The 21,897-nt window shown below is 45.7% G+C and overlaps 2 protein-coding genes across 2 annotated transcripts in view; one reads left to right on the top strand and one right to left on the bottom strand.

The window, feature by feature from the left end:
• Mcph1 (microcephalin 1) overlaps positions 1–21,897 on the top strand; it is a 195,804-nt gene that overhangs the window by 78,666 nt on the left and 95,241 nt on the right. Inside the window, exon 12 of the mRNA XM_055608491.1 lies at positions 5,337–5,414. Coding sequence (XP_055464466.1) covers positions 5,337–5,414 — 78 coding nt within the window. The remainder of the gene's footprint in view (positions 1–5,336; positions 5,415–21,897) is intronic.
• Positions 7,496–21,897, bottom strand: part of Angpt2 (angiopoietin 2) — a 49,739-nt gene continuing 35,337 nt past the window's right edge. The window contains exons 5-9 of the mRNA XM_055608492.1: positions 19,760–19,890; positions 15,260–15,361; positions 14,264–14,430; positions 10,694–10,824; positions 7,496–8,385 (exon numbers count right to left, since the gene is read on the bottom strand). Of these exons, the coding sequence (XP_055464467.1) occupies positions 8,225–8,385; positions 10,694–10,824; positions 14,264–14,430; positions 15,260–15,361; positions 19,760–19,890 (692 nt within the window). The 3' untranslated portion in view covers positions 7,496–8,224. The remainder of the gene's footprint in view (positions 8,386–10,693; positions 10,825–14,263; positions 14,431–15,259; positions 15,362–19,759; positions 19,891–21,897) is intronic.

The raw sequence follows: 21,897 nt of genomic DNA, 5'->3' as shown, positions 1-21,897 counted from the left end.
ATGCAGGGGGATAGCTTACTTTGGAACAAATATTATTGCCTTGAAACTCTGCCAGTTCAAGCTGGGTTCTTTGGAAGAGCAGACCTCCTGTTTTCTGGCTCCAAAGTGCGTGGGACATAAGTAACCATTTACTTTGTCATTAGAATTAAACTATTGGTTTGTCTCTCTGTGTTCCTCTTCCCATCTCCCTCTCTTCTTCCTCTCTCTCTCTCTCTCTTCCCTCTGCCTCTGCCCCAAGTTCAGTGTTACCTCCAAACGACTATGCTGGTGCACTGTTCCACTAACTGCCTGGTTACTCTTCAGTTGATAGAGATGGATGATACATATTATATATGTGAAGGATTAACCAGCTTGCCCTTTGTCCCAAGCTGTCTGCATTCTCTGTGTTTAATCAGTTCTTTACAGTGCCTAGCTGGGAAAAATCACAAACTTTATCCATTACCCTCAAACAGCTAAAATGATGTACATGTCCAGTTTCTGCCATTTGAGAAAAATCACCCTAATCATTGAGACTAAGACCATGAGATCTGGTGGGGAGATACTTATAATTTGAAATTTGTGGTTTTAACAAATAACAGCTTCATAAGTTACTTTCATTGTTCTTGACAATGCTGAACATGTTTCTGTACTGTAAGCCGCAGTTGATGGGGAAGATAGTAGGTAGATGGCAGCAGAGAGCCCCATGGCACTGAAAGGTCAAAGGAGACAAAACGCCATGTATGCGACAGCACCTATTCCATCCGCTGACCCAGAGGACATGAAGCAGGCCTTGAATACTGTAACATTACTTAGCTTCCCACAGATTAAATCTGTGGCTACCAGTCAATGTCTGTCAGTCTTGACTTAGTGAATTAGCTGTTGCTTTATGCAGCCTGCAAGAAGCACCCTCTTGCTCCTCCCTTGCTAGGATCCCTAAAGGAGTTCACAGTGCCGGTTGCTGTTGGATTTTGTTTTATTGAGACAGGAGCTCTGGTAGCCCAGACTAGTCTAGCTTTTCAGCAGCCTCTGTAGCTGGTGATGCTCTTAACTTGAGACGCTACTGCCTCCACATCCTGGCTGCAGATGTTCCTGTCGCCACACCTGTTCATGCCAGGCTAGGGCTTGAACCTAGGACTTCCCTGCATGCCAGGCAATCACTGTCAACTCAGACTCTATCCTCAACCTGCGAAGTTGAATTTTTAATATCACAGCTGGAGATCTGTTTTCTCTCTCTAAGTGGGCCCCAAAGTAGAAGCTGAGGGGCTGGTTATCTGGAACTCTGGAATAAACTTTGTTTTTATAGTACAGTTACAGTAAGATTGTTCATCAAAATCGTGGTTGTTCGTAAATGTTTCAGCATGACCTACAGCAATGCTGTCAAGTGACTTGAATCAGCTTCATGTTGTATTTCATGTCAGCACTTAATCATTGCTGAATGGAGCCATTAACTTTCTCAAGCCCAGCCTTCAAAAGTCTCTCTTACAGATTAGCTTCTGCTGTAGGCCAAGACATCCACCATCACTTTTAATTAAAATAATTTGCTATTTTTTTCCTTTTTAAAAATATTTCTTGAGAAGTTGGAAATTAATTTAAGGAAGCCTTGCTTAGGGTCTCTGCTTAGGATATGCTTTGTGAACAAAGATTATTTTTTCCTTGATATTTTTTTCTAAGCCATTAAGAAAATATGATAAAATTGGGAGCCATGAAAATGGTTCAGAGGTAAAAGGCACAGCCTGGCATCATGAGCTCAGTTGCCTGGGCCCACAGTGTCCTCTGACCATGATGTTTGCACACCTGTGGGTACACACACACAGGAGCACCATTTGAACATCATGGCTACTAAGCTGTCTAATTTACTAGGATCCATAGAATTTATGGAAGTTTGCTGATTCTCTTGAGTCGGTGACTAATTTTTCCATTGTTAGTGCACACCCTTCACTGAGTTTTTTGTAGGTGTACTAAAATTCTCTCAGAGATGTCTACACATCGGAGAACACTTTGCTTCCAATTTCTTGGAGCTGCCGCTTGTGAACCCTTGGTTGTTCTGCCTCTCTCAGAACTCGGGTGCACAGGCAAATGTTGTCCTGCTACATCCCGCTGCCAGTTTTGTCTTCTCTGATTTTCTATGCGGTGGGTGCTTCCCAATGGGGTGAAGCTGGACCCAACTCAGAGGTACCAGAATGGATCCCACAGCCTGACTGCAGCCCTGGCTGTCCTGTGGATGGAGAGGTGACAAATCTCAGCATTCCTGTGCTTTTTTTTTTTCCTGGATATGTGTCCCCAGAAATACTGCCCAACACTCACCTGAGGGCGGTTGTCCCTGTGTTCAGGGTGACATCCCAGCAGCAGCAGGAACCGTCCAGGTTTCGCAGCCCTCAGAAAATCCATGAACTTCACCCTCATCTTGCTTCAGGAAAGGAGCTACTCCTGTGACCTTTCCTCTCTCTCCCTTCCCCCCAAGTTCCCTTGTTCCAGCTTTTGGGACTCTGCAGAAGGATTTAAATATTCCTGTCACCTTCCTTCTCCAGACACTTGTGCTTCTGCCTTCCCCAGTTGGCCACCATTCTTCCATCTGCTCTGCATTTTCCCAAACTCAGTCATGCTGTCTCTTCTGTGCACTGTGTCCCTCCTTCAGTCCCTTGTGGGACCAAATGTGTGCTTATTTTGCTACACCAGTCATATTTCAGCTGCATTTTCTTCCTGATATATAGTGGCACCTCCAGTTGCATCTAAGAACAGCACCACTTTCTAGCTTCCCCCACTGCAGCCAGACTGCCTCACACTGCCCAAGAGAATTATTAAAACATGCATAACAAGAAGAAGCATGGAGGATGGAGGGATGGCTCCGTGTGTCAGAGCACCGTCTGCCGTCTGCTCTTCCAGAGGCCTGGGCTTTGATTTCCAGCACCCAAGCGGCAGCTCAGAGCCATCTGTAACTGTAGTTCAGTGGGATCCAGTGCCCTCTACAGGGTGTTTTGACATGCAGACAAAACACCCGAATGTATGTCTTGTCTATATGTATGTATGTGTGTATATATATATATGTATATATATATATGTATATATATATGTATATGTATATATATATGTATATATATATATATATATATACATATATATATATATACAAGTCTTTTGAGATAGAGAAATTTGTTTCCCTGGTATGGAGTGAACTACATAGCCCTCTATGAAGGGACATCATCTAGGTAATCCTAAGAATAAAGAAAGGTTCATCAACAAAGTCTGGGTTTTGTGAATGGTACTCTAATGATTATCTACTGTGTCTAATGTGTTAGTGTCACGAGCAGGGTGCTGAGTTGTCATTGAGGTGGAGCCTAGAGGTAGGCTTCCCCTACGAAGATGTAATCCCCTGCATACAACCCCACTCCTTGCTGCGTTTAGTTTCTCAGTTACTTTTGTCCTACTCAGTATTTTCTGAGAAATATGTGGGGTTGTATAAGATTACTTCACACGGCCACCTGAAATCCTTAAAAACAAATTTCCCCTATTTTGAATATTATACTGAGCTACAGATCTGGGCTTGCCTAAAGAAAGGGCTAAAGAACAAAGTTGTTTGTTTGTTTTTCTGTATTTCTCATTCTGTTATTTTAGTGAAATCAAATCAGTATTTTCTGCTACCTTTATGCAGCATTTATTCTTAAATTTATCCATTTGCTTAGCAAACTTACAGTTTTATTTTCTTAGCATTTAGAAAGGAAAAAAGTCAGAGAACGTGAATTTTCCCCATGAAGTTGTTAGCTGACATTTTAGTGCAGGTTGGATTTGAACTTCAGTGCTGCACTCATTTGTGTGGCTGACTCCTGGCCTCTCACTGGTACACCCCATTTACCACCACAGAGTCTACCTCTGTTGCATGTTGACATGAGCCTGATGCTGAAATTGCACCTTATCTCCTGGCCTGATTATACGAGGTCATGGAGACCCACAGTGTCGACCCTGTGTCTCTAAAGGATGGGTGGCACGGGGCGGCCGACGGGGAATACTTTGCAATGGGAATGCTTTTAACCCACAGAGTACTTGAACTTTTTAAGCTCTTTCTCCTCTCTTCTCCACCCCCCCCCCCCACAATCCCTACCCTTTACTGCCTTCCCTCCAATGTCACTTGGGCAGTAAAAGATAGGAGAAAACAAAAAAGACAGTTAAATGACAAGATATCTGTTGTCACAGGTATCTAATTGAAGATGTGTTATTTTCCTTGAGCAGGGTTCCTGTGAGCAGAGCTGGCTGTTTTCCTGTTCCTAATGGAGATATGTTTTCCCATGTTCTCCTCCATTCTCTCCTATTGTCTTGAGCTCAACACTCTCATAGCTGCTTCTCCTCTCTTCTGACTCTTAGCTCCTGGGAATTTTTTTTTTTTTTTTTTTTGGCATGTGCTGGGCCCTCCCCCACAGCCCTACCTGCCACCTTTCCCAGAGTACTGCTTCTACCAGTCCAGCAGCAGAACACAAATGTACCTCACCCCCTTTTTCACCCAGGTTCTAGAGTTCAAAGTCAAGTCCTTCTGTTCACATGGCACACACTTGACCAACTGAGCCATCTCCCCAGCCCTCACCTCATTTTTTTTAAGTTCATAAAATCATGGGATATTTATGGAAGATTCTAAAGGACAATGAATTAAAGACTTGGATTTCTAACAGTGTTTTGTATAAATGCAAAATAGTGTTTAAGTATTTGGTTTCATTAGGAGACTATGTTAGTACTGTTAACCTGATAGGATGTGAAGTCAACTAGGAGACCAACTTTCAGGCACACTTGTGGGATTATCCTATTTAGGTAAGCCTCTGTCCTTACCTGTGTGAGACTGTCTTCATTGGGTCCAGTGAGGTGGCCTAACCCAGCCTAATGGAGGGCAGCACTGTGCCCTGAGCTTGAGCCCCATACTGCATAAAGAGGAGAAGCCATCTAAGCTCAGGCATTCAACATTCCTCTCTCACTGCTCTTTAACTCTGAATGCAGTGTGACCACGGCTTCAAGCTGCTGCCTTGGTTTCCCTACCATGAGGGACTATATCCTTGAACTGGTAGCCTCAATAACATTTCTTGTTTCTGGTAGGGTATGGGAGAAACCACCACCAAGCAGGGTACTGACCTCTATTTCTAGTCACAGTGAGATGCTTTTTTTTTTTTAAATAAAGTGTTTGCTAATGACTGGAACAGACACCATGAAGCTTGCCAAAACCTTCCAGCAAATTGTGTGGCTGATTTCAGGCCTTGGAGCTTGGCGATGCTGGGCTTTGAGGGTGTTTGGTTTTGCTCTAATCAAAGTGACTTTGACCTGCCACCCAACAGTCTAATCCACCCATGATTGAAGTTCTCTGTGTGTTGTGTCCCCCTTAGGTACTGTACTCTTTAGAATGGGGTCACTGGATTTCTGAGGAGCCTTTTGAACTCTCCGAAACCTTTCCTGCAGCTCTGGTAAGTCAGCGCTGTCCAATGGTTGTAAAAGCAATGTAGTAGTCTTAGGGAACCATTATGAGTGTCTTAGGTTACGAGCGGCCTCACTCTGACTAAAAGGATGTCGTCATCCCAGGAATGAATGCTTTCTGTTTGTTTATTTGTGATGTCACATGTGAAAACTTGAGGAAGACACTTGTAAGGTACAGTGTGAAATGTCACCTTGAGGACTTTCGCTTAAGTCGGACAGTCCAGCACTTAGCAAACTGAACTGGATGGGTTATTGCAAGTTTGATGCTATCATGTGCTATAGGGAGAGACCTTTTCTCAAAAAAAAAAAATCTAAAATAATTTAATTATGAAAGCCTATAGGACTGTACAACTCTTAAACCTAATGCTAAGTCAAATAAAAGTAATAGATATAAAAATTATAGCCTGCCAACATTGTGATGAAGTCTTTATATTTTGATGTTTTTCCTAAACTCTACCTTTATAGACTCTTAAATGTTTTAAATATTTGCTAATTGAATTCTAACTTCTCAAATAATTACAGTTTGACTGGAAGCAGGGCTAGACAGAAGTTGGCTTTCATTTGCAAACACGTTGATTGGTCTGAGATAGTTTACTGTTTGAAAAGATGAGCCTCTGAAAGACAGTGCTGTTCTGGCTGTCCCCATTCTCTTGCCTAGCAGGCCAAGTGGCTCTGCACCGGGGACCCAGCAGGAAGCTGAACTCTGCTCCCTAATCGCTCAGTCATCTAGCTTGTTGCATTGTTTTGTTTTCATTTTTAAGATTACTGTTTTGATTTCCTTTCAACTTTGCAAATGTTTTCTTAAGAACAGAAAAAAAAAAAAAGTTCTCCTAGTCAGTTTGTTTATTTAAAATACTGTGTAAGGAACTGAAGTATAAAGTGGAAGCCCGGATTCCTCCCATTCTCTGAGCTAAGAGAGTATGTGTATCTCTGAGCAGCTCAGGTTTACCTTTGACATCCATCTTCCTGCGCTCATGAGAGACTGCTCTAAGTGAAGCGTGCTGCTGCCGGCTCTTCCCAGGTGATGGGTTTCCCACCTCAGTTCCTGCCATTGTGGCCGTTCAAGAAACATAGTGCTGTTTTGAAGCTGTGCAATTGTTGTTGTTGTTGTCAGAGGTTGTAACTGGGTACAAAGCCATGTTGGCCCCATGGACATTTCCTAACTGTAATAGCAGAAGCGGTGGTCAGAACGCAGGGACAGAGTTCTTCACTCTGGTGCTAGTTGGCAGGAAGTTGATGTGGCAGAAGAGCAGGGCACCCTGCCCACCCTGAGTCTGCGGATTGACCGGAGCACAGAGCAGGGTGTGGGGTTCCTAACACCAAGGCTGTGTGAAAGAAGATGGCTTAGAGCACTGGTTCTCACCCTGTGGGTTGTGACCACTTTGGGGTCACATATCAGATACGCTGCATATTAGATTCATAACAGAAGCAAAATGACAGTTGTGAAGTGGCAATGAGATAATGTTATGGTCAGGGGCCAGCACAAGAACCACTGGGTTAGAGAACTTTAAAAGGTAATAGACGTGAAGACAGACAGGTAAGGAGGCTGTAGGTGCTCATTGATAAGAACACACTCTGCAGGCTTCAGAGGAGCTGGACCAGAGGGAACTAAGGTTGAACAGTTCCAAGCAGAAAGTTGTGCTCTGAAACTTTTTCTAGGGCTATCTGGTAATACTGTGAGAGGGACATTTTGGCTTTATATGCTGAAACACGTGTTCAGTTTGTTAGTGAATATAAAAGTGCTGCTAAGGCAAATTATTGTTTTCTATAAATTAATTCAGAGAATTACTGCTTTGTAGATGTCCTATGTGGGATGTTTTTTTTTTTCAATCACAAATTACATTTAGCTTCATTTTGTAAAATATATCTCAGTAAACAAAGGAGCAGATCTGTGGGATCGAATACTGACCCAATGGCAAAGCCTCTTCACCATGAAACTGCGTTTTCCTCATTAAAAACCTGTGTCACGAGGCACAGAGATTTTGTGTGTGTGACCAAAGAACAAAATTGTAAATATTATCATAAAAATTAGACATCACCTCAACTAATAACTTATATTTAATTACTAAAAATACCTTCATATTTAACAGCCAGGCAGAAAACAAAACACTTCAGTCTCCACACACACCAACATGGTGCCCGCTTGGTGGTAATTCCAGAAATGTGGGCGCTTCCACCATATAGTAAATAGTATCCAGCCCTTAAAAACTAAGCCGTCGAGATAGGTAAATGTGCTGTCTTCGAATGAAAATGTAAAGCACCTAAGAGGAAAACAATACACTGTGCTTCTCCCGATGTTAACCTGTTACCACCGCTTTCAGCTCCCCAAATACTCGCTGCTGTCCTGAGAGGACATTTGTCTCTATGTCACGCTGGTGTCTTGTCATTGAGACAGCCATGCTGCACATTTATACAGTCTGTAAACTGTGCATAGAGGAGTCTGGTCCCAGGATTATCTGCATGGTCTAAGCGTTCCGTTTTCCAGTTATTTTCTGATGAGCGCTCAGGGAACCCTCTTCCTTGTGGCAGAATCTGCATGCTGTCCCTCTGATTCTCAGCGTCAGCATCACCCTCCCACAGGTGTTTCCCAGCCCGCACGCACGCAGTGCCTTTGTGTTTCCTTTGGTTCTTTAGCAGTGCAGGCTTAAGCAATGTGCTCCAGTCTGGCACACACAGATCCTCCCCGACCCGCAGGAGCGCCTCCTGACACAGAAGGGGGCTGTTGTGCATTGGTGCCTCTCAGTGCTTCAGGGGTTAATCTCTGGCCACAGTCCGCCCTTCTGGCGGCGCAGGCAGGCATTTAGAAGTCAGCTGGCCGAATCATCATGGTGGTGGCCTTGAGCGAGTAGCCAGACCCCTTCCAGTAGTACCACTTGATGCCGTTGAACTTGTTTGTGCTCTGCTTTTGTGGGTAGTACTGTCCATTCAAGTTGGAAGGGCCACAGGCATCGAACCACCAGCCTGTGAAAGTGAAACACAGAAGGAATCACGAGTGAGTGGCAGCACCTGTGTCAGCGGGATTCGGGCGCGTGCACACAACGCCCTCACGGTGTGGGAAGAGCCACATGGATTTGTTATTCCACAGACACAAACTGCACGCCGACGCAGTCACGGTTCTGTTGTAGCATGTGTTCCTATACGTTTTCTAGCTCCTCTTGTGTAGAATCCTGGCACCATGGAGAAATGTTGGTCAGTGCTGTGTGAAAAGCCTGTCTCCCATGGGAACGTTGTGGTGAGACTAGAGGTAGATGTGGGTAGAAGTGGGTAGATGTGGGTAGAAGTCTTAACAGCAAGGTGGGCCAAATGATTCCCATTCTCTGCTATGGGATTGTTTTGGTTGGGATTGAAGCCGAGAGCCTGGTGCTCTGTTTGTTCCTAGCTAGGGAAAAATGAACTTTACCCCTCTAAGGTGCAGTGCTGAGGGAAAGTCAGGCAGCCATAAGTACCTTCCTTGTGGTAGCTCTGGATTCCACCCACAAACAGGATCTTGCAGGCAAGATTTGCGGTTTGAAAGTGTAAACTCTATGGTGTACTAATCTGAATTCATCTTTAAGCCTCGTGTGGGAGAGACACCAATTGTATGAGAGTGTTTATTTTTAAATACAGAAAACAATAGCAAGAGTTGATAATAACGTGGGTGAAACACCAATCCCGATGCTACCTCAGGGCAGATGGGACACCATATTGGTAAGGCACGGTCTCTAAAATTAATTATAATAATTTTTTTTCCATGGAGTACAGCTGTTTCATTGCTGCCTGGTGATTCTGATACGTGGAGGTGTGTAAAAAAGATCTGTATTGTGCAAAATCCTTGGGACATGGAGAAATGTAAGTTGCAGATCTGTCTTAACCTACAGGTGGCATCTGTATCACTGCTCCTGCAGACATCTTGCTGCTCCATAGGATATCTTCTCCATGGGTGAGCCTGTGCCGTGGAACTTAGCCTCCTGGAGCCCGGACCTCCCCATTTTCCCTTCTCTTCTGTCTCTTCCAGCTCTACTCTCAGGCCCTAAATCTTGAACTAGATAAATAAATAGATTGTGTCCTTGGTTGTGAAGTAGCCTTCCTGCTCTGTAGTAGCAGCACATGGGTGGTCTGAGAACAGGCTGCCTCTCCAGAGAGGTCTAAGTGTGGGAATGTCAGGCTTCCTCGGGATTAGGGGTACCAGGCCCCCAGAATCCAGCCCCGTGTCATGTGTCTTTAAAGACAATTGTTGCAGTGAGATAGAGTCTAGCCCCCTTTACAAAACAGTTCCATAGCTTTCTTTCCTCTGAATAATTACAACTAATGGGGAAAACTCATGCCACCAAGTGGCCACTCTGCTCTCCCAAGAACTCCAGAACTCCAGGATCTGTCTGATAGGGGGGCCTAATTCTCTCATGAAATTTCAGGTTCTAAATTTCATTTCATTTCATAAATAAATAAATCCACTTGTTGCCACAAGGATTCTTGACTGAAGAGCAGGTGTGGTTCAAGCTCAGATCATTTACTTGTCTTAGTAGCAATTTATATATTTTTAATTACCTATTTATTATTTATTTATTTACTTGTGGGGACATGCCACAGCATATCATGCTCCACCACTGGGACCCAGGGATCAAACTCAGGCTGTCAGACTTGACAGCAAGCACCTTTACCCACTCACCCATCTATCTCACAGGCCCGAGATAGAGTCTCTTAACAAGCCTAAAATTCAGGGATTCAGCTAGATGGACAGGCAAGCATGGCCCAGCTCTGGGGTCACAGCACATCACATGCTCAGCTTCTTACAGGGGCACTGTAGCTTTCATGTGTACGTGGCAGGCGCCTTAGCCACTAAGCTGTCGCGCCAGCCCACTTTTTCTTTCAATCATTTGCTATGTGTAGGAATCATTGCAAGAGACAGCTGTAAAGTCCTTGGCTGGATGTTAAGTTAAACAGAAATAAAGTAATGGAGGTAAACCATTTGCCTTTCATCCAGTTAGTGAGCACAACCTCCAGAGAGCTTGCTGGATGTTGCATATTCACATACTTCACCCAGCATGCTTCCGAGTGTCCAGAGAGTGCGCTGTTGGCCCAGTGACAATTCCAGCTCCATGCCATGTTCTCACTTCACACTTGAGCCAAAAGGAGGTGGAACCAACGCACTGGTTCCCACTCACCATCCAGCTAGCTGGTCCTCTTATGAAAGTAAGGCCACTGTCACCCACCCCAGCGTTAGCACCACACTGCCACCCTTCCATGCTGTGCAGTTACTTCTTGCCAGTACAAACAGGAAGAGTCTCCCTACCTCCCGAGAGCATCTGGGAACACTTGCAGATGCATTTGTCGTTGTCCGAATCCTTTGTGCTAAAATCGTTTCCTGGTTGGCTGATGCTACTTATTTTGCCCGCGGTGCCTGTAAGTCCTGTAAGGTGAATCCTGGAACATGCAAAGGAAAAAATAAAAACTGTAACTGGCTGGGATTGTTGATTCACCGTAGTGGAAAATTTCTCATGGTGAAGAATTCCATTCTACAGAACGCGCTCTGGCCGGTCAGTGCACTCCAGTGCCTACTCTGTACAAAATATTTTGCACTGGTATAAACAGGAACCAACTTATCATCAAACCATCCGACAAAGGGGGATGTTTTCATGACAACTTCAACACATATTGCCTGCAGCAGCACTAGCAGGGCTTGGTGGGGGCCTTGTAATTTATTTTCCTTCTGTGTTCAGATAAGGAGAGGCATCTGTAGTACAAGGGGGCTTCCCCACAGACCCCCATCCACTGTCCCTGTGCAATAGATTCTGGAATGACTGGATACCCTCTCTGTGTTCTGAAGGGGCAGGAGCTGGGGCGGGCAGGCTGGGAGACAAGGAGTGGGTGTTGAGTTTGGAGTAGAAATACACAATGCTGTGTAGAGTAAGTCACTGTAACTGCCTTGCCATGATTTCATACGCTGCTGTAATAAACCTGCCCTACCCCAGGAAGGGAGTAAATGTCACTGCAGACACCTGGTCATGGCCCACACTGTTGGACCATTGCCAGAGTGTGGCTTGTGGCAGCCAACTGTGCCAACAAGGAGAATCTAAGGGAAATGAAAAACATCATCATTTTATTTACTTACTGTTTTGTTATACTGTTTTTGTTTTGCACTGTAGCTCAAGCTTGCCTCGAACTCACTATGCAGCCTAGGTTGACCTTGAACTTGGGGTAGTCCACCTGCCTCAGCCTCCAAAGTGCTGGGGTTACAGTGGTTCACAGCCATGCCCAGTTAGAATGTATAATTCTGTAAGATAATCACATCACTGCCACCGACTGCCCGTGGTCAGACGATGCAAGTCAGGCCAGAGCTGGGTTTTACATGCTCTGGCAACCGTGAGGATGTCCTTTTGGTGTCTTGGCATGCCTCTGGGCGACTAGCATGCTGCATCCCCATGATTTGATGAGATCTAGACTCAAGAGGTGCTGGGCCAGAATGCCACAAGGGGAGAGCCTGCGGTGGTGACTAGGACGTGTCCTTTGAGCCCCCAAACGTGCTCTTCTTTGTAGAGCCTCCTGTCCTTGAGAACCACCACCTTAGGGGGATTCACTTCTCAGGATCTCATGTGGGAACAGGCAGAGAGGAGAGCCCCCCTCCCAGGGCTCTTCCCAAGGTGTGCACACTGAGCGCTCATGCCGCCCCAGGACACCAGCTGCAGTGTGTGGGTTACTGTTTCTTACGTGTTTGGGAATCTAAAACACATTTCCTTCTGGTCCTTTTCTCTTAAAGCCTAGGTGGGCCGGACATACGCCATCCCCACCCCACCTCCCGAGGCTTGATGCTCGTCTTCCTTTTCAGTCTCTTGTCTTCTTTGAAAGGTCAGTTCTCAGGGGACTCATTAAATGTCCTCCAAAGGCAAGTAATATGAAAGAGAAAGCTATTTTTATTAGTCTATTTGAAAGGTTGTACAATTTTAGATCCTTTGGAGGCCTTCCAGATAAAAGTACATTCTTTCAGATCTGTTATTGAGAACAGCCATGAGCTGGCCATGATGGTGCCCGGGCCTATAGTTTTACCATCTGAGAGGTGGAGACAGCAGAATCAGGAGTTTGAGGCCAATCCTTGGCCAAGTTTGGGATCAGCTTAGGCTACACAAGACACTACCTTAGGGATCTGGGCAGAAGGGGACAGGCAGACAGAAAGACAGACTGTCCTTCTGCTGCGCACCCGCTTCTCATACGCATTTCAGTTTTCTGATGGTTCTCATTTGCAGGAAGCATGGTCAGCTCTGGAGCACCCTTTATTCCCCGCTGTTTCACGGTCCACTTACCATATTATCATCCTGCTAATTAGTGTATCCAGCTTTCAGGGGCTATTTGTTTCACATTTCCAAATAAATTAAGCCTCAAAAAAAACAGTGAGTTTTTTTCTTTTCAAATAGCATATTCAAAGTAAGTTTGCATTTCCAAAAGAACCTCGGCTTAAGATATTTTTATGTCAGTGTGGAAGGGTGATTGACCCAGTTAGTAAAATCTCCCTATATAAACAGACTTAATTCCTCATTTATTTGTTTCCTTCTTTAAAAAAAAAAAAAAATCCCGCTATTGTAGATTACTAACTGCTGCCAGTTAAGAAAATATTTAGCTTGGAGATAGCACAATGAAAACCACTTGTGTCTCAGAATCACTGACATCTGGGCTCTGGAGTCAGGTGGGACCTTGTGGGTGCTGGCGTGGTGCATGTTCTAGAAGTTTCCCCCACTGCCTCACTGACTGTTTCAAATCCACATCAGGTTTTGCCTGCTTTGAAAACAGCTTCTGAGTCCTCAGCCACTGTCTGTAAAAAGCAGGCTGTCCTGGGCAGCATGTAGCTGTCAGGTCAGGCCGCAGGCTCTGAGCAGGCTTCCCTGTGCTGTCCACTGTGACCTTCCTAGGACACCAGCCAAGGATGAGATACAGTCAAGCTTCCTCTCTACAGGGCCTGGGTGCCACTGAGATGGAGGTGGCACCTTGGGCTGTGGCTTTGTTTACCGGGGCCCTGTTGTGTGTCGCTTGTGCCCTGTGGCTTCAGCTGGCTTCATTCTGCATTCTGTAGACAGGAGCAGTAGGTGCTCACGCCCTCTTTGGGCGCCTGCAGTCAGCTGTGCACAGACCTGCTCCTTTGGGGCTACAGCCCTTCCCTTCCTGCTCTGTACCTCCAAGGAACCTGGATTTGAGCGCAGCACTGTACAGGCTCACTCCGGCACCCCATGCGTGCCTCCAGCCATCCACCAGAAAGCCACATCCTTGCTGCTCTCCTCCCTAACCAGACTTCACAGCCAGAGAGTAAGTGTGCTGTCAGGGCTGCCTGTGCTCTGGGAACATTTGTCTTTACTATTGTCAGATGGGTGGGGTGAGCTAAAAGCTACGGGGGTGCTGTGACTCAGATGTGCGCTCTGTTTCTTAATTTGGGATGGGTTGGTCACAACAATTAACCGCGTTTAACCTTTAAAGCATGGGCTACAGTTTAATACCTTTGGTAAGAAAACACTATGGTCCTGATGTCTGTCTACTCTTACATTAGTGAGGTGCCTCTCACACTCACTAATTCTCCAGGGGACACCAATGGCATGCTGTCTGCCACACAGCATCTCCTTCGAGCACACACAGGAAGGCAACAGGTGCAAAACTGCCCTCAGGGTTTCCTACACATTCCTAGGGACTGGTTTAGGGTCTGGCCCATGCAAGGCAAGTGCCTAAACTAGCGAGTTTCCTCACCAGCAAAAGCTAGGATGTGAAACCTAGAGAAACTTAAAGACAGCAGTGCCTCTAAGAAAGAGCAGTGCAGTACGGCTCAGTCGTGGGCCTCTTGGATGAGCGCCTAGAGTGATTCCCCAGAAAGTGACAGCTTACTCACCTGTAATTGAACTCTTCACTGGAGAGGAAGAAGTGCTCATACAATGAATGGGCCTCATTGCCTTCCCAGTCCTTCAGCTGTATCTTCAGCACATAGCGATGCCAGTTGGTCAGCTGTGAGACAAACTCGTTGCCCAGCCAGTACTCTCCCAGAGGGCTCCCGAACCCCTGCGGCCGACAGCAGTTCAGTTAGTCCACTGGTTGTCCCTTGTGTTTGGATTCCACCAGCTTATCTCAGTCAGCAGGTGGTACTCCCTAGCCCTGTACCGATCAAATGTGAGGTCTTGCACACAGAAAAGATGTTTTTAATTTTGAGAGAGAAAATATATGATGGTAAATAAAGGCCACTGTGCACTTGTGGAAGCCAGTGGCACTCTGGGGTTAGCTCTACTCTCCGCCTTGTTTGAGGCAGGGTTTCTCTTTCGCCACTGCATGTACAAGGCTAGCTGGCCGGTCCACAAAATTCTGGGGGGGAATCACTTGTCTTATCATCTTGTCATAGGATTACAGATGAGAACCAACATGTGCAGCTCTAGATGGGTTCTGGGGATTCAAACTCAAGTCCCTGCACTCGCACAGCGAACATTTTATGGATGAGTCATCTCCCCAGCTCAGGAAATAGATTTTCTTTAAAGTTAATTTTAAGTTACTGAGCTGTTCTTGGAAGAAAATGAACTGTTAGAATAGCTATGAGCAGAGATGTAGCTGTGGGGAATAGCTAGACCCACCTGGGTACCAAAAACCATAATGACTTGTGCTATGGGAGCCTCACCACAGAGCAGCCCCCCAGAGTGCACTGCTTTATATTTCAGGTACTTTGACTGCAACATTCTTTTAAGAGAGACCGAAAAGGTGGGCGCAAAGAACTGTATCATAAACAACGTCTTCAGAAGCCATTGGTCAGTCCTGCATTTGTGTCTAAAGTTCTGAAGATCTTGGAATATTAGTTTTCCCAAAGGAAAGCACTTCTTTGAGGTGGCTTAGCACACTTCCTCACCTCTTTATATTCTTTCCACGTTCTCTGGAAGTCGACAGTGCCATCTTCCCGGTGCTGGATGACTGTCCACCCTCCTCCACCCACGTCCATGTCACAGTAGGCCTGCAGGAAAAAGCATACAGTTATTGCATGCTAGAGTTTGGTGACCCAGGCCTTTGTAGTAGTGGCACCTTCGGGGGAGAGAGGTGTTGTAATAATTGGTGGGGTAAATTGTTGCTGCCAGATTTTTGGAGTGTATTGGAAAAATTTAATGGTGATGATTGACAAGCAACTGAATCACATGACGCACTGGTGAAAACCGGACTTCCTGCTCATCGTGTGCTCTGGCTAAAGAGTTCCACCCCGTAATTGTTTTTAAGAGTGATTCTCTGTGACTTTGAGGAAACTGGCAGATTCTCCTCAAATCCTGTACCTTTAGAAAACCAAAGGCTTGTGTTCACTGACAACCCTCACTGCCAGCTACATCCACATTGTAGAGTCACAGCCTTTTCACTACAAGGTTCCACACTGCTGTCATGTTCTCCTGCCGTGGAGCTGTTGGGCTTCCTCTGTGTGCAGAGAGAGCCAGTTTCTCCTGTCTATGAGGGCCTCGGGGTTCTACAGTGCCAGCACCATGTGACCCGGCTTGGCTGGGCAGCTCTGACACCAGGGTTGGAGTTCAGGCTTCTGCACATTTCCTGTGCTGCCTGTGGCATTTTTCCCCGCTCTTTTTTTTCTGCTTTTAAACTGCCTCAGTGGTCTTTAAAAACTTTGCCCAGAACGCAAAATTCTTTGGGCTTGCATGTTTAATTTCAACTCAGCTGGAGTTTTATTGTAAAATTAAAAACCCCTGAAAATAAGATTATATAAATACTTTTCAATTATGAGATTACAGTAGGACCAAAAAAAAAAAAAAAGTTTGCCAGAAAATAAGATAATTCCCCTACAGCAAACATGGTAGGAATATTAGGGTTCACAACCAGTTATGAATATTCCTCCTTTGTTGAATGCCATGGTCTTTGGAGACAAAGAAAGGCCATTTTTGCAGAGTTAGTTAAAGTATAGCTGCTCTATATTTGTGAGTTAGGATTCTAGGGGTAAGAACTAAAAGAGCCATAAATAAGAGCTTCTCATCATATTTCTTCATGTTGCCTTTAAGGAATTAAACCCCATGGAATCCACCCAGTCCGCCATGTTGTTCATCTCTGTCACTCACAGACCTTGATATGTTTAGTGGATTGCTTTGTGGAAGCATTTCTCCGCCACTGTTCTACCTCCCCAGGAAGGCCCTGGGCCTTCATGTCACCTTTCCCACTGACTTGAGTTTGGAAAGACATGTGGCATGAAACAAAATGGTTCTATCCTCAGTGAGACTATTTAAATACACAAAGCAGATTTGCTGAAGGAACCCCTGGTTATCACTGTGCATGGATGCTGTTTCTGTTAGCTAACTCCTATCCATGTATACTGAACAAGCTACACCAGGGTCAGGACCCAGTGGCTGTGCATCCTAAGTGGCATGTTGGTAGATGGAAAGAAATGTTTGAGTGAGCCCACCCTTGTTCTAATAATATCTGACTCCTGGTGTCGAAATCTTCACGATGGAGCTAGTTGCCTGATGATATTTGAAACAGGCTCTTCCTTGTTTAGAGGACCATTTATCTTGTGGGAGTCAGAAGCAAGACTCCCAACATTAAGGGTCACTGCTAGTACATAAATAAATTATATGAACCATGTTTTTATTCTCTATTAGTGACCATGACAAAGTTGCTAGAACATTCTCTTAATACTTTGTCCAGATTTTTAAGAAATAAAGAACAAAGCATTTGTGAGAAACAGAATTACGATTCACTGGGCTGTGAAATTTGCAAAAAGACATAGTATTCCAGTGGAGTGTCCACATGGCTAGGAGATGCTCAGCAAAAACACTGACAAGGATCAGACGCAGATCTGAAAGGCAGCTGTCCTCAGGCAGGGCATGACCACTTCCGTTGCCACAAACCTGGAGGCGCTTAATGCTTTTGATTTGCATCCCTCCGCCTGGCACGAGAACCCGAAGCCTGAAGCTGTTCAGCAAGCAATGCTTGAGTTGAGTGCTGTGCCCCAGCTTCAGGCCTTGATGAACTGAATAAATAGCAGACGTCCATAAGCACTGGGAGTCTTATCCCGAGAAACCTGGGGAAGGAAACAATTGTGCTCCTAACTAGCAAAGCACACGCTTGTGCTCCTCACAGATGCCCTTTGAGTGTGTCTCCTTCCACAAAAACCTCATGTAAATGTAAAGCTGTGATCTAAAGCCTGTGGCCCGAGCATTCTTTCCTTTGAATTAGATAGCTGTGTCTGCTGTGACCCACTGTGCAGGCTCCATGTGTTATTTACTCCAGGGCCACCTCTGGTACTGTCACACCATGTAAGGTGGGATGACAGGTGAGTGACACAAGATCACATTGTCATTATGGAACCTTAAGTCTGGAAGGAAGTTTAGAGATAAATATAATACACCCCGTTATTTTAATTTTAAAATTTTTTATTAGTGTGGGGGGGGTAAGCAGAGCATGCAAGTGGAAGTCAGAGGACAGCTTTTGAAAGTTGGTCCTCTCCTTTCACCTTCTGATCTTGGAATCACCCTCAGGTCATCAGGCTTGCATGACAATCACTTTTCCCCACTGAGCCATCACATCACTGTTAGACAGCTGTTTTGTGGGGGTGGGGTGGGGGGTGGAATGAGGTTTTGAAAAAAAAAAAACTTACTGTTCCCTGCTGTGTAAATGGATTTATTTTTACTGAGAATACTAAAGGGAATATAAATCTATCTCTAACCATGACCTAGACACATAATGCAGGGCACTGGATCTTTACACTTTTTGCTTGTCAAACTTTGAGGGTAGCATGGTGCTGGCAGGAAAAGCATCCCTAGTCACACATCATGTGACTGTGTGATTGTGTGAGAGTGTGCTCCCAGATCTGCAAGTGTTGCCAGTGTGCTTGTAGCCTCTGTCCGTTCTTGGAGCTCCTGTCCGCATTATTACCAGGCCAAGAACATGCAGGCGTCTTGTGACAAACACCAGAATGCAAAGACGTGTCTTGCAAGCTGCGTAGCAGGGGGGTGGAGACTCTCAGTCTAGAGTTACTAGTTTTTCATCTGCAGAAAGCTGTATTGTTTCTTCTGCCTGGTGCCCTGCTTCTAGGCCACCTTGGATATTAACTGATTTTTAAGGTTGGTTTAAAGCAGCCTGAATGAATTGGAGAAGTATTATTCTACATAAAACACTATTTGTTTTTTAATTCATAATCAAAGTGTATGTTTCTGTTTCAAATTCCATATCTTTAAACTCTTAATGCTTATATTCTACTTTGATACCATGTTAAATTCTGAAGACAATGTGGAGCTCAGAAAATTGCTGCTTCCGGAGCCTCTGAAGTTGCTGTGTTGACCCAGCTTCCCGAGCACCCATGGTCCTCTAGGGCCATGTTGCCTCAGCGCGTAGCTCCTCCTACCTTAGATGCAGCCCTATCTGTTAACATGCAGTATAGACAGTGTCCGGCACTTACATAAACCTTCACGCTGATCTCATGCAATGTCAGCCTACCTCATCAGAACTCTCAGAGAAGCCAGGGAAAGACTGCCTGCTGAGATTCAGTCTCTCTGGGCTTCTTCAGGGCTCCCAGTGGATGGCAGTCTGCTGTGTGTTAACCCGCCCTGCTGGACAGGGCTGGGGTCCTGTCTACTTTCTTCAGACGGAACAGAAACCGATCTGAACTCCCCCACAGGAGAGGAGAAGAATTGTGCCTTTGGGCAGTGTGCTCAGGTCTTCCGGACCGCACTGGACAGGAGCACAGTCTCCCACTATGAACTGTGGAATCCTGAGCTTCCTGGGGTCCCTGTGAGCAACTTCATATGGAAACAGTTGTCCCCTTCATGTTTTGCCTGGCCCGCATGCAATCTAAAGAAAGAATGGCAGTAGTGCCAAAGAAATGTGTCACAGCAGTAAAAAGTATTCTTGTTTGGGGATTTTGTTGAGAGAGACTCTCAAAGTGTTTATCAAGAAGATCCTGAACTTCTGCACTCAAGGAATTCCCCTGCCTCAGTAAAAGTGACTGCCTTTATTAAATTTTGGCAGCCAAGTGCACTTTCGACAGTTTATATGTGTGCAAGCTAGTCCCTTCTGAACAGTATTTATTGTTAGGTGTGTTCTCAATGAGCTCACTCCAAAATGGAATGTAACTAGTGCTTGGTAAAATGAAGACAGACTGGTTCATGCAGCTTCAGCCTGGAGAAGATATCTCCAGTAAAATTAATGAGATGGTGCCGGCGCCTTGGGGAGACACCTGAGCATATGCCTCACTGCAATAGGACCTGCGTGTGGAGGAAGGCGGGGCTGCAGGCCGTGTGCGCAGCACCCATGCTCTGTACCCAGCAACGGCAGAGCCCTCGCTGAGAGCCTGGGAAGGGCATGGGGCGTGGGTGCTCGCAGTGACTCCAGGGAGCCCTCACAGCTGATAGGGGGCATCCTTCCTTACCTTGATCTCCTCTGTGGAGTTGGGGAAGGTCAGCGTGTAGATGCCACTGGTGGTGAGGCCTGACTTGAAGATTTCTGCACAGTCTCTGAAGGTGGTTTGCTCTTCTTTAGGGACAACAGCAGAGCCCTTAGCTGTGTTTTAAAAAGCAGGCATTTAAGTGGGGTTTGTGAGTGGAGAAAAGCCTTTTACCTAGTACCTGGACATTTGTTCTCATATAAGCAGGGCAGACTGCACTCATTCCCAAAGTTACCCTCCCGGAATGCTTTCCTGTCAGTTTGGGAAATTAATACAAATAGCTCTTGCTAACTTTTTAAAATTACATTTATTTATTTATATGTGTGTGTGTGTGTGTGTGTGTGTGTGTGTGTGTGTGTGTGTGTCTACGTGTATGTGCACATGTGCCATGGTATGGGCCCGGCAGTCAGGACAATTTGCAGTAGTCAGTTCTCCTTCCACCAGTCATCCTTCCTAGGGATCTAAACACAGGTTTTTGGTTGGCAAGCACCTTTACCCACTGAGCAATCCTGCCAGCTCCTTATTCCCTTTCAAAATCAACTGTATGTAATCGGGTGCTTCATAGTGAGCTGTAATAAACCAACCCCTTAAAAAAAAGTCCCTTCTGGACTGGACTTGGGCAGACATTATAAAAGAACAGAGGGAATTGCACCTAAAGCAGCATCCGCTCCACCATCACCCGCAGGTCTCTTTGGCTCCTTTTCCCACTGAAGTTGGAATGTACACACTGACTGTTCTTTGTATGTCTGAGGCTAAGTCTTTAATCCTTTCTAGAGTATTAAATTGAAGACTGAAAAGAGGGCTCTGTGTTAGGTCAGCGTACTCATTCAGTGAGCCTGAGGTCCAAAGCTGGGATCCTTGCTCCCTTGTAGAAATCCCCATGTGGCAGCATACAGCAGTAGCCCCAGCACTTGGGGTTGGGCAACAGGGGGATTACAGTGGCTCTTTAGCCGTCAGCTCTGGTTCCCTGAGAGTGCTGCAGCAGGGTACTGGGCATCTTCTCCTGGCCTCTGCCTGCACAAATGCATGTGCTCGCACAGCATGCCTATTTATCTATGTGCTTAAACCTTATAGGCTTCTACGTTTCCTTCAGATCTTAATTCTGCCGTCACTGCTTCAACTTCCCATTCGTCTCCCACCCACCCCACACTCCACCCCTTACCAAACCAGCTAAGGAGGACATTGTGAAATAAACCACAATAAAAATGAAATCAAATTCAGTTAGGAAAAAAATCCTACAGGGAAAAAAAAAAAAACAAAAACACTGTGAAGATGGTATATTACATCTTTAACTGGTGACTGATGACTTTTCCTCCCTCTCCCTCTGACTCTCCCAACCCTCCTTCCCCCCCACCCCCAGTAACTAAAAGAAGCTAACCAGTAAAACTGGTAATGAAGGAGGCAGAATTTACTTTAAGGGCATGGAACTGGTGTCTCCTTGGTGCCACCCGCACACCAGTCATGGGGAGTTGGGAATGGGGCTCTCACTTATGTGTCTAGCCTTCCCAGGGGCCCAGGAAAGTTTGCCCACTTGAAAGTCAAACAAAGATTCCCTGTGGCTTAATAACTTGCCAGCCACCTCCATTTAGCTGAAGGTGGAACTAACTCAAGATGAGAACTTTGTAGCCTTGAATCAAAGCTATCTTTGGGGGTTGGAATGACAGCTGTCAGTAAAGGGCAAACCTCACAGGCCTGAGATCTTGAATGTGAGCTTTAGAACTCACATCAAACATCAGAGGCAGACATGGCAGCACACCCCTAGAATCTCAGTGCTGAGCAGGGGACAAGAATATATCCCTGGACCCCTGGCCAGTGAGCCTTGCCTACTCTGTGAGCTCCAGGCCCCAGTGGGACACTCTGTCTCTAAAGACAAAGCAGATAGCACCCGAGGAACGACATTGAGGTTGTGTTCCAGCCTCTAGACACACATGTGTCCATGTGCACATGACCATGCACACACACACACACACACACTGTTTGGGGTCTGTATTTCATGATAATTAGTAGAATACACGCCACCCCCCCCCCCATTCTCCATGTCTTGCTTGGGTCTCTGCTGAGACCTTGTACTACTGGAGGAAACCCCTAAGAGAGATCATGTTGGAGTCTTGAGGGTTGGCAGG

This window comes from Psammomys obesus, unplaced genomic scaffold (genome assembly GCF_907164565.1).
Source record: "Psammomys obesus unplaced genomic scaffold, mPsaObe1.curated_primary_1811, whole genome shotgun sequence".
In the NCBI taxonomy this organism is placed as follows: domain Eukaryota; kingdom Metazoa; phylum Chordata; class Mammalia; order Rodentia; family Muridae; genus Psammomys; species Psammomys obesus.
This window is presented reverse-complemented; position numbering and strand designations above follow the sequence as displayed.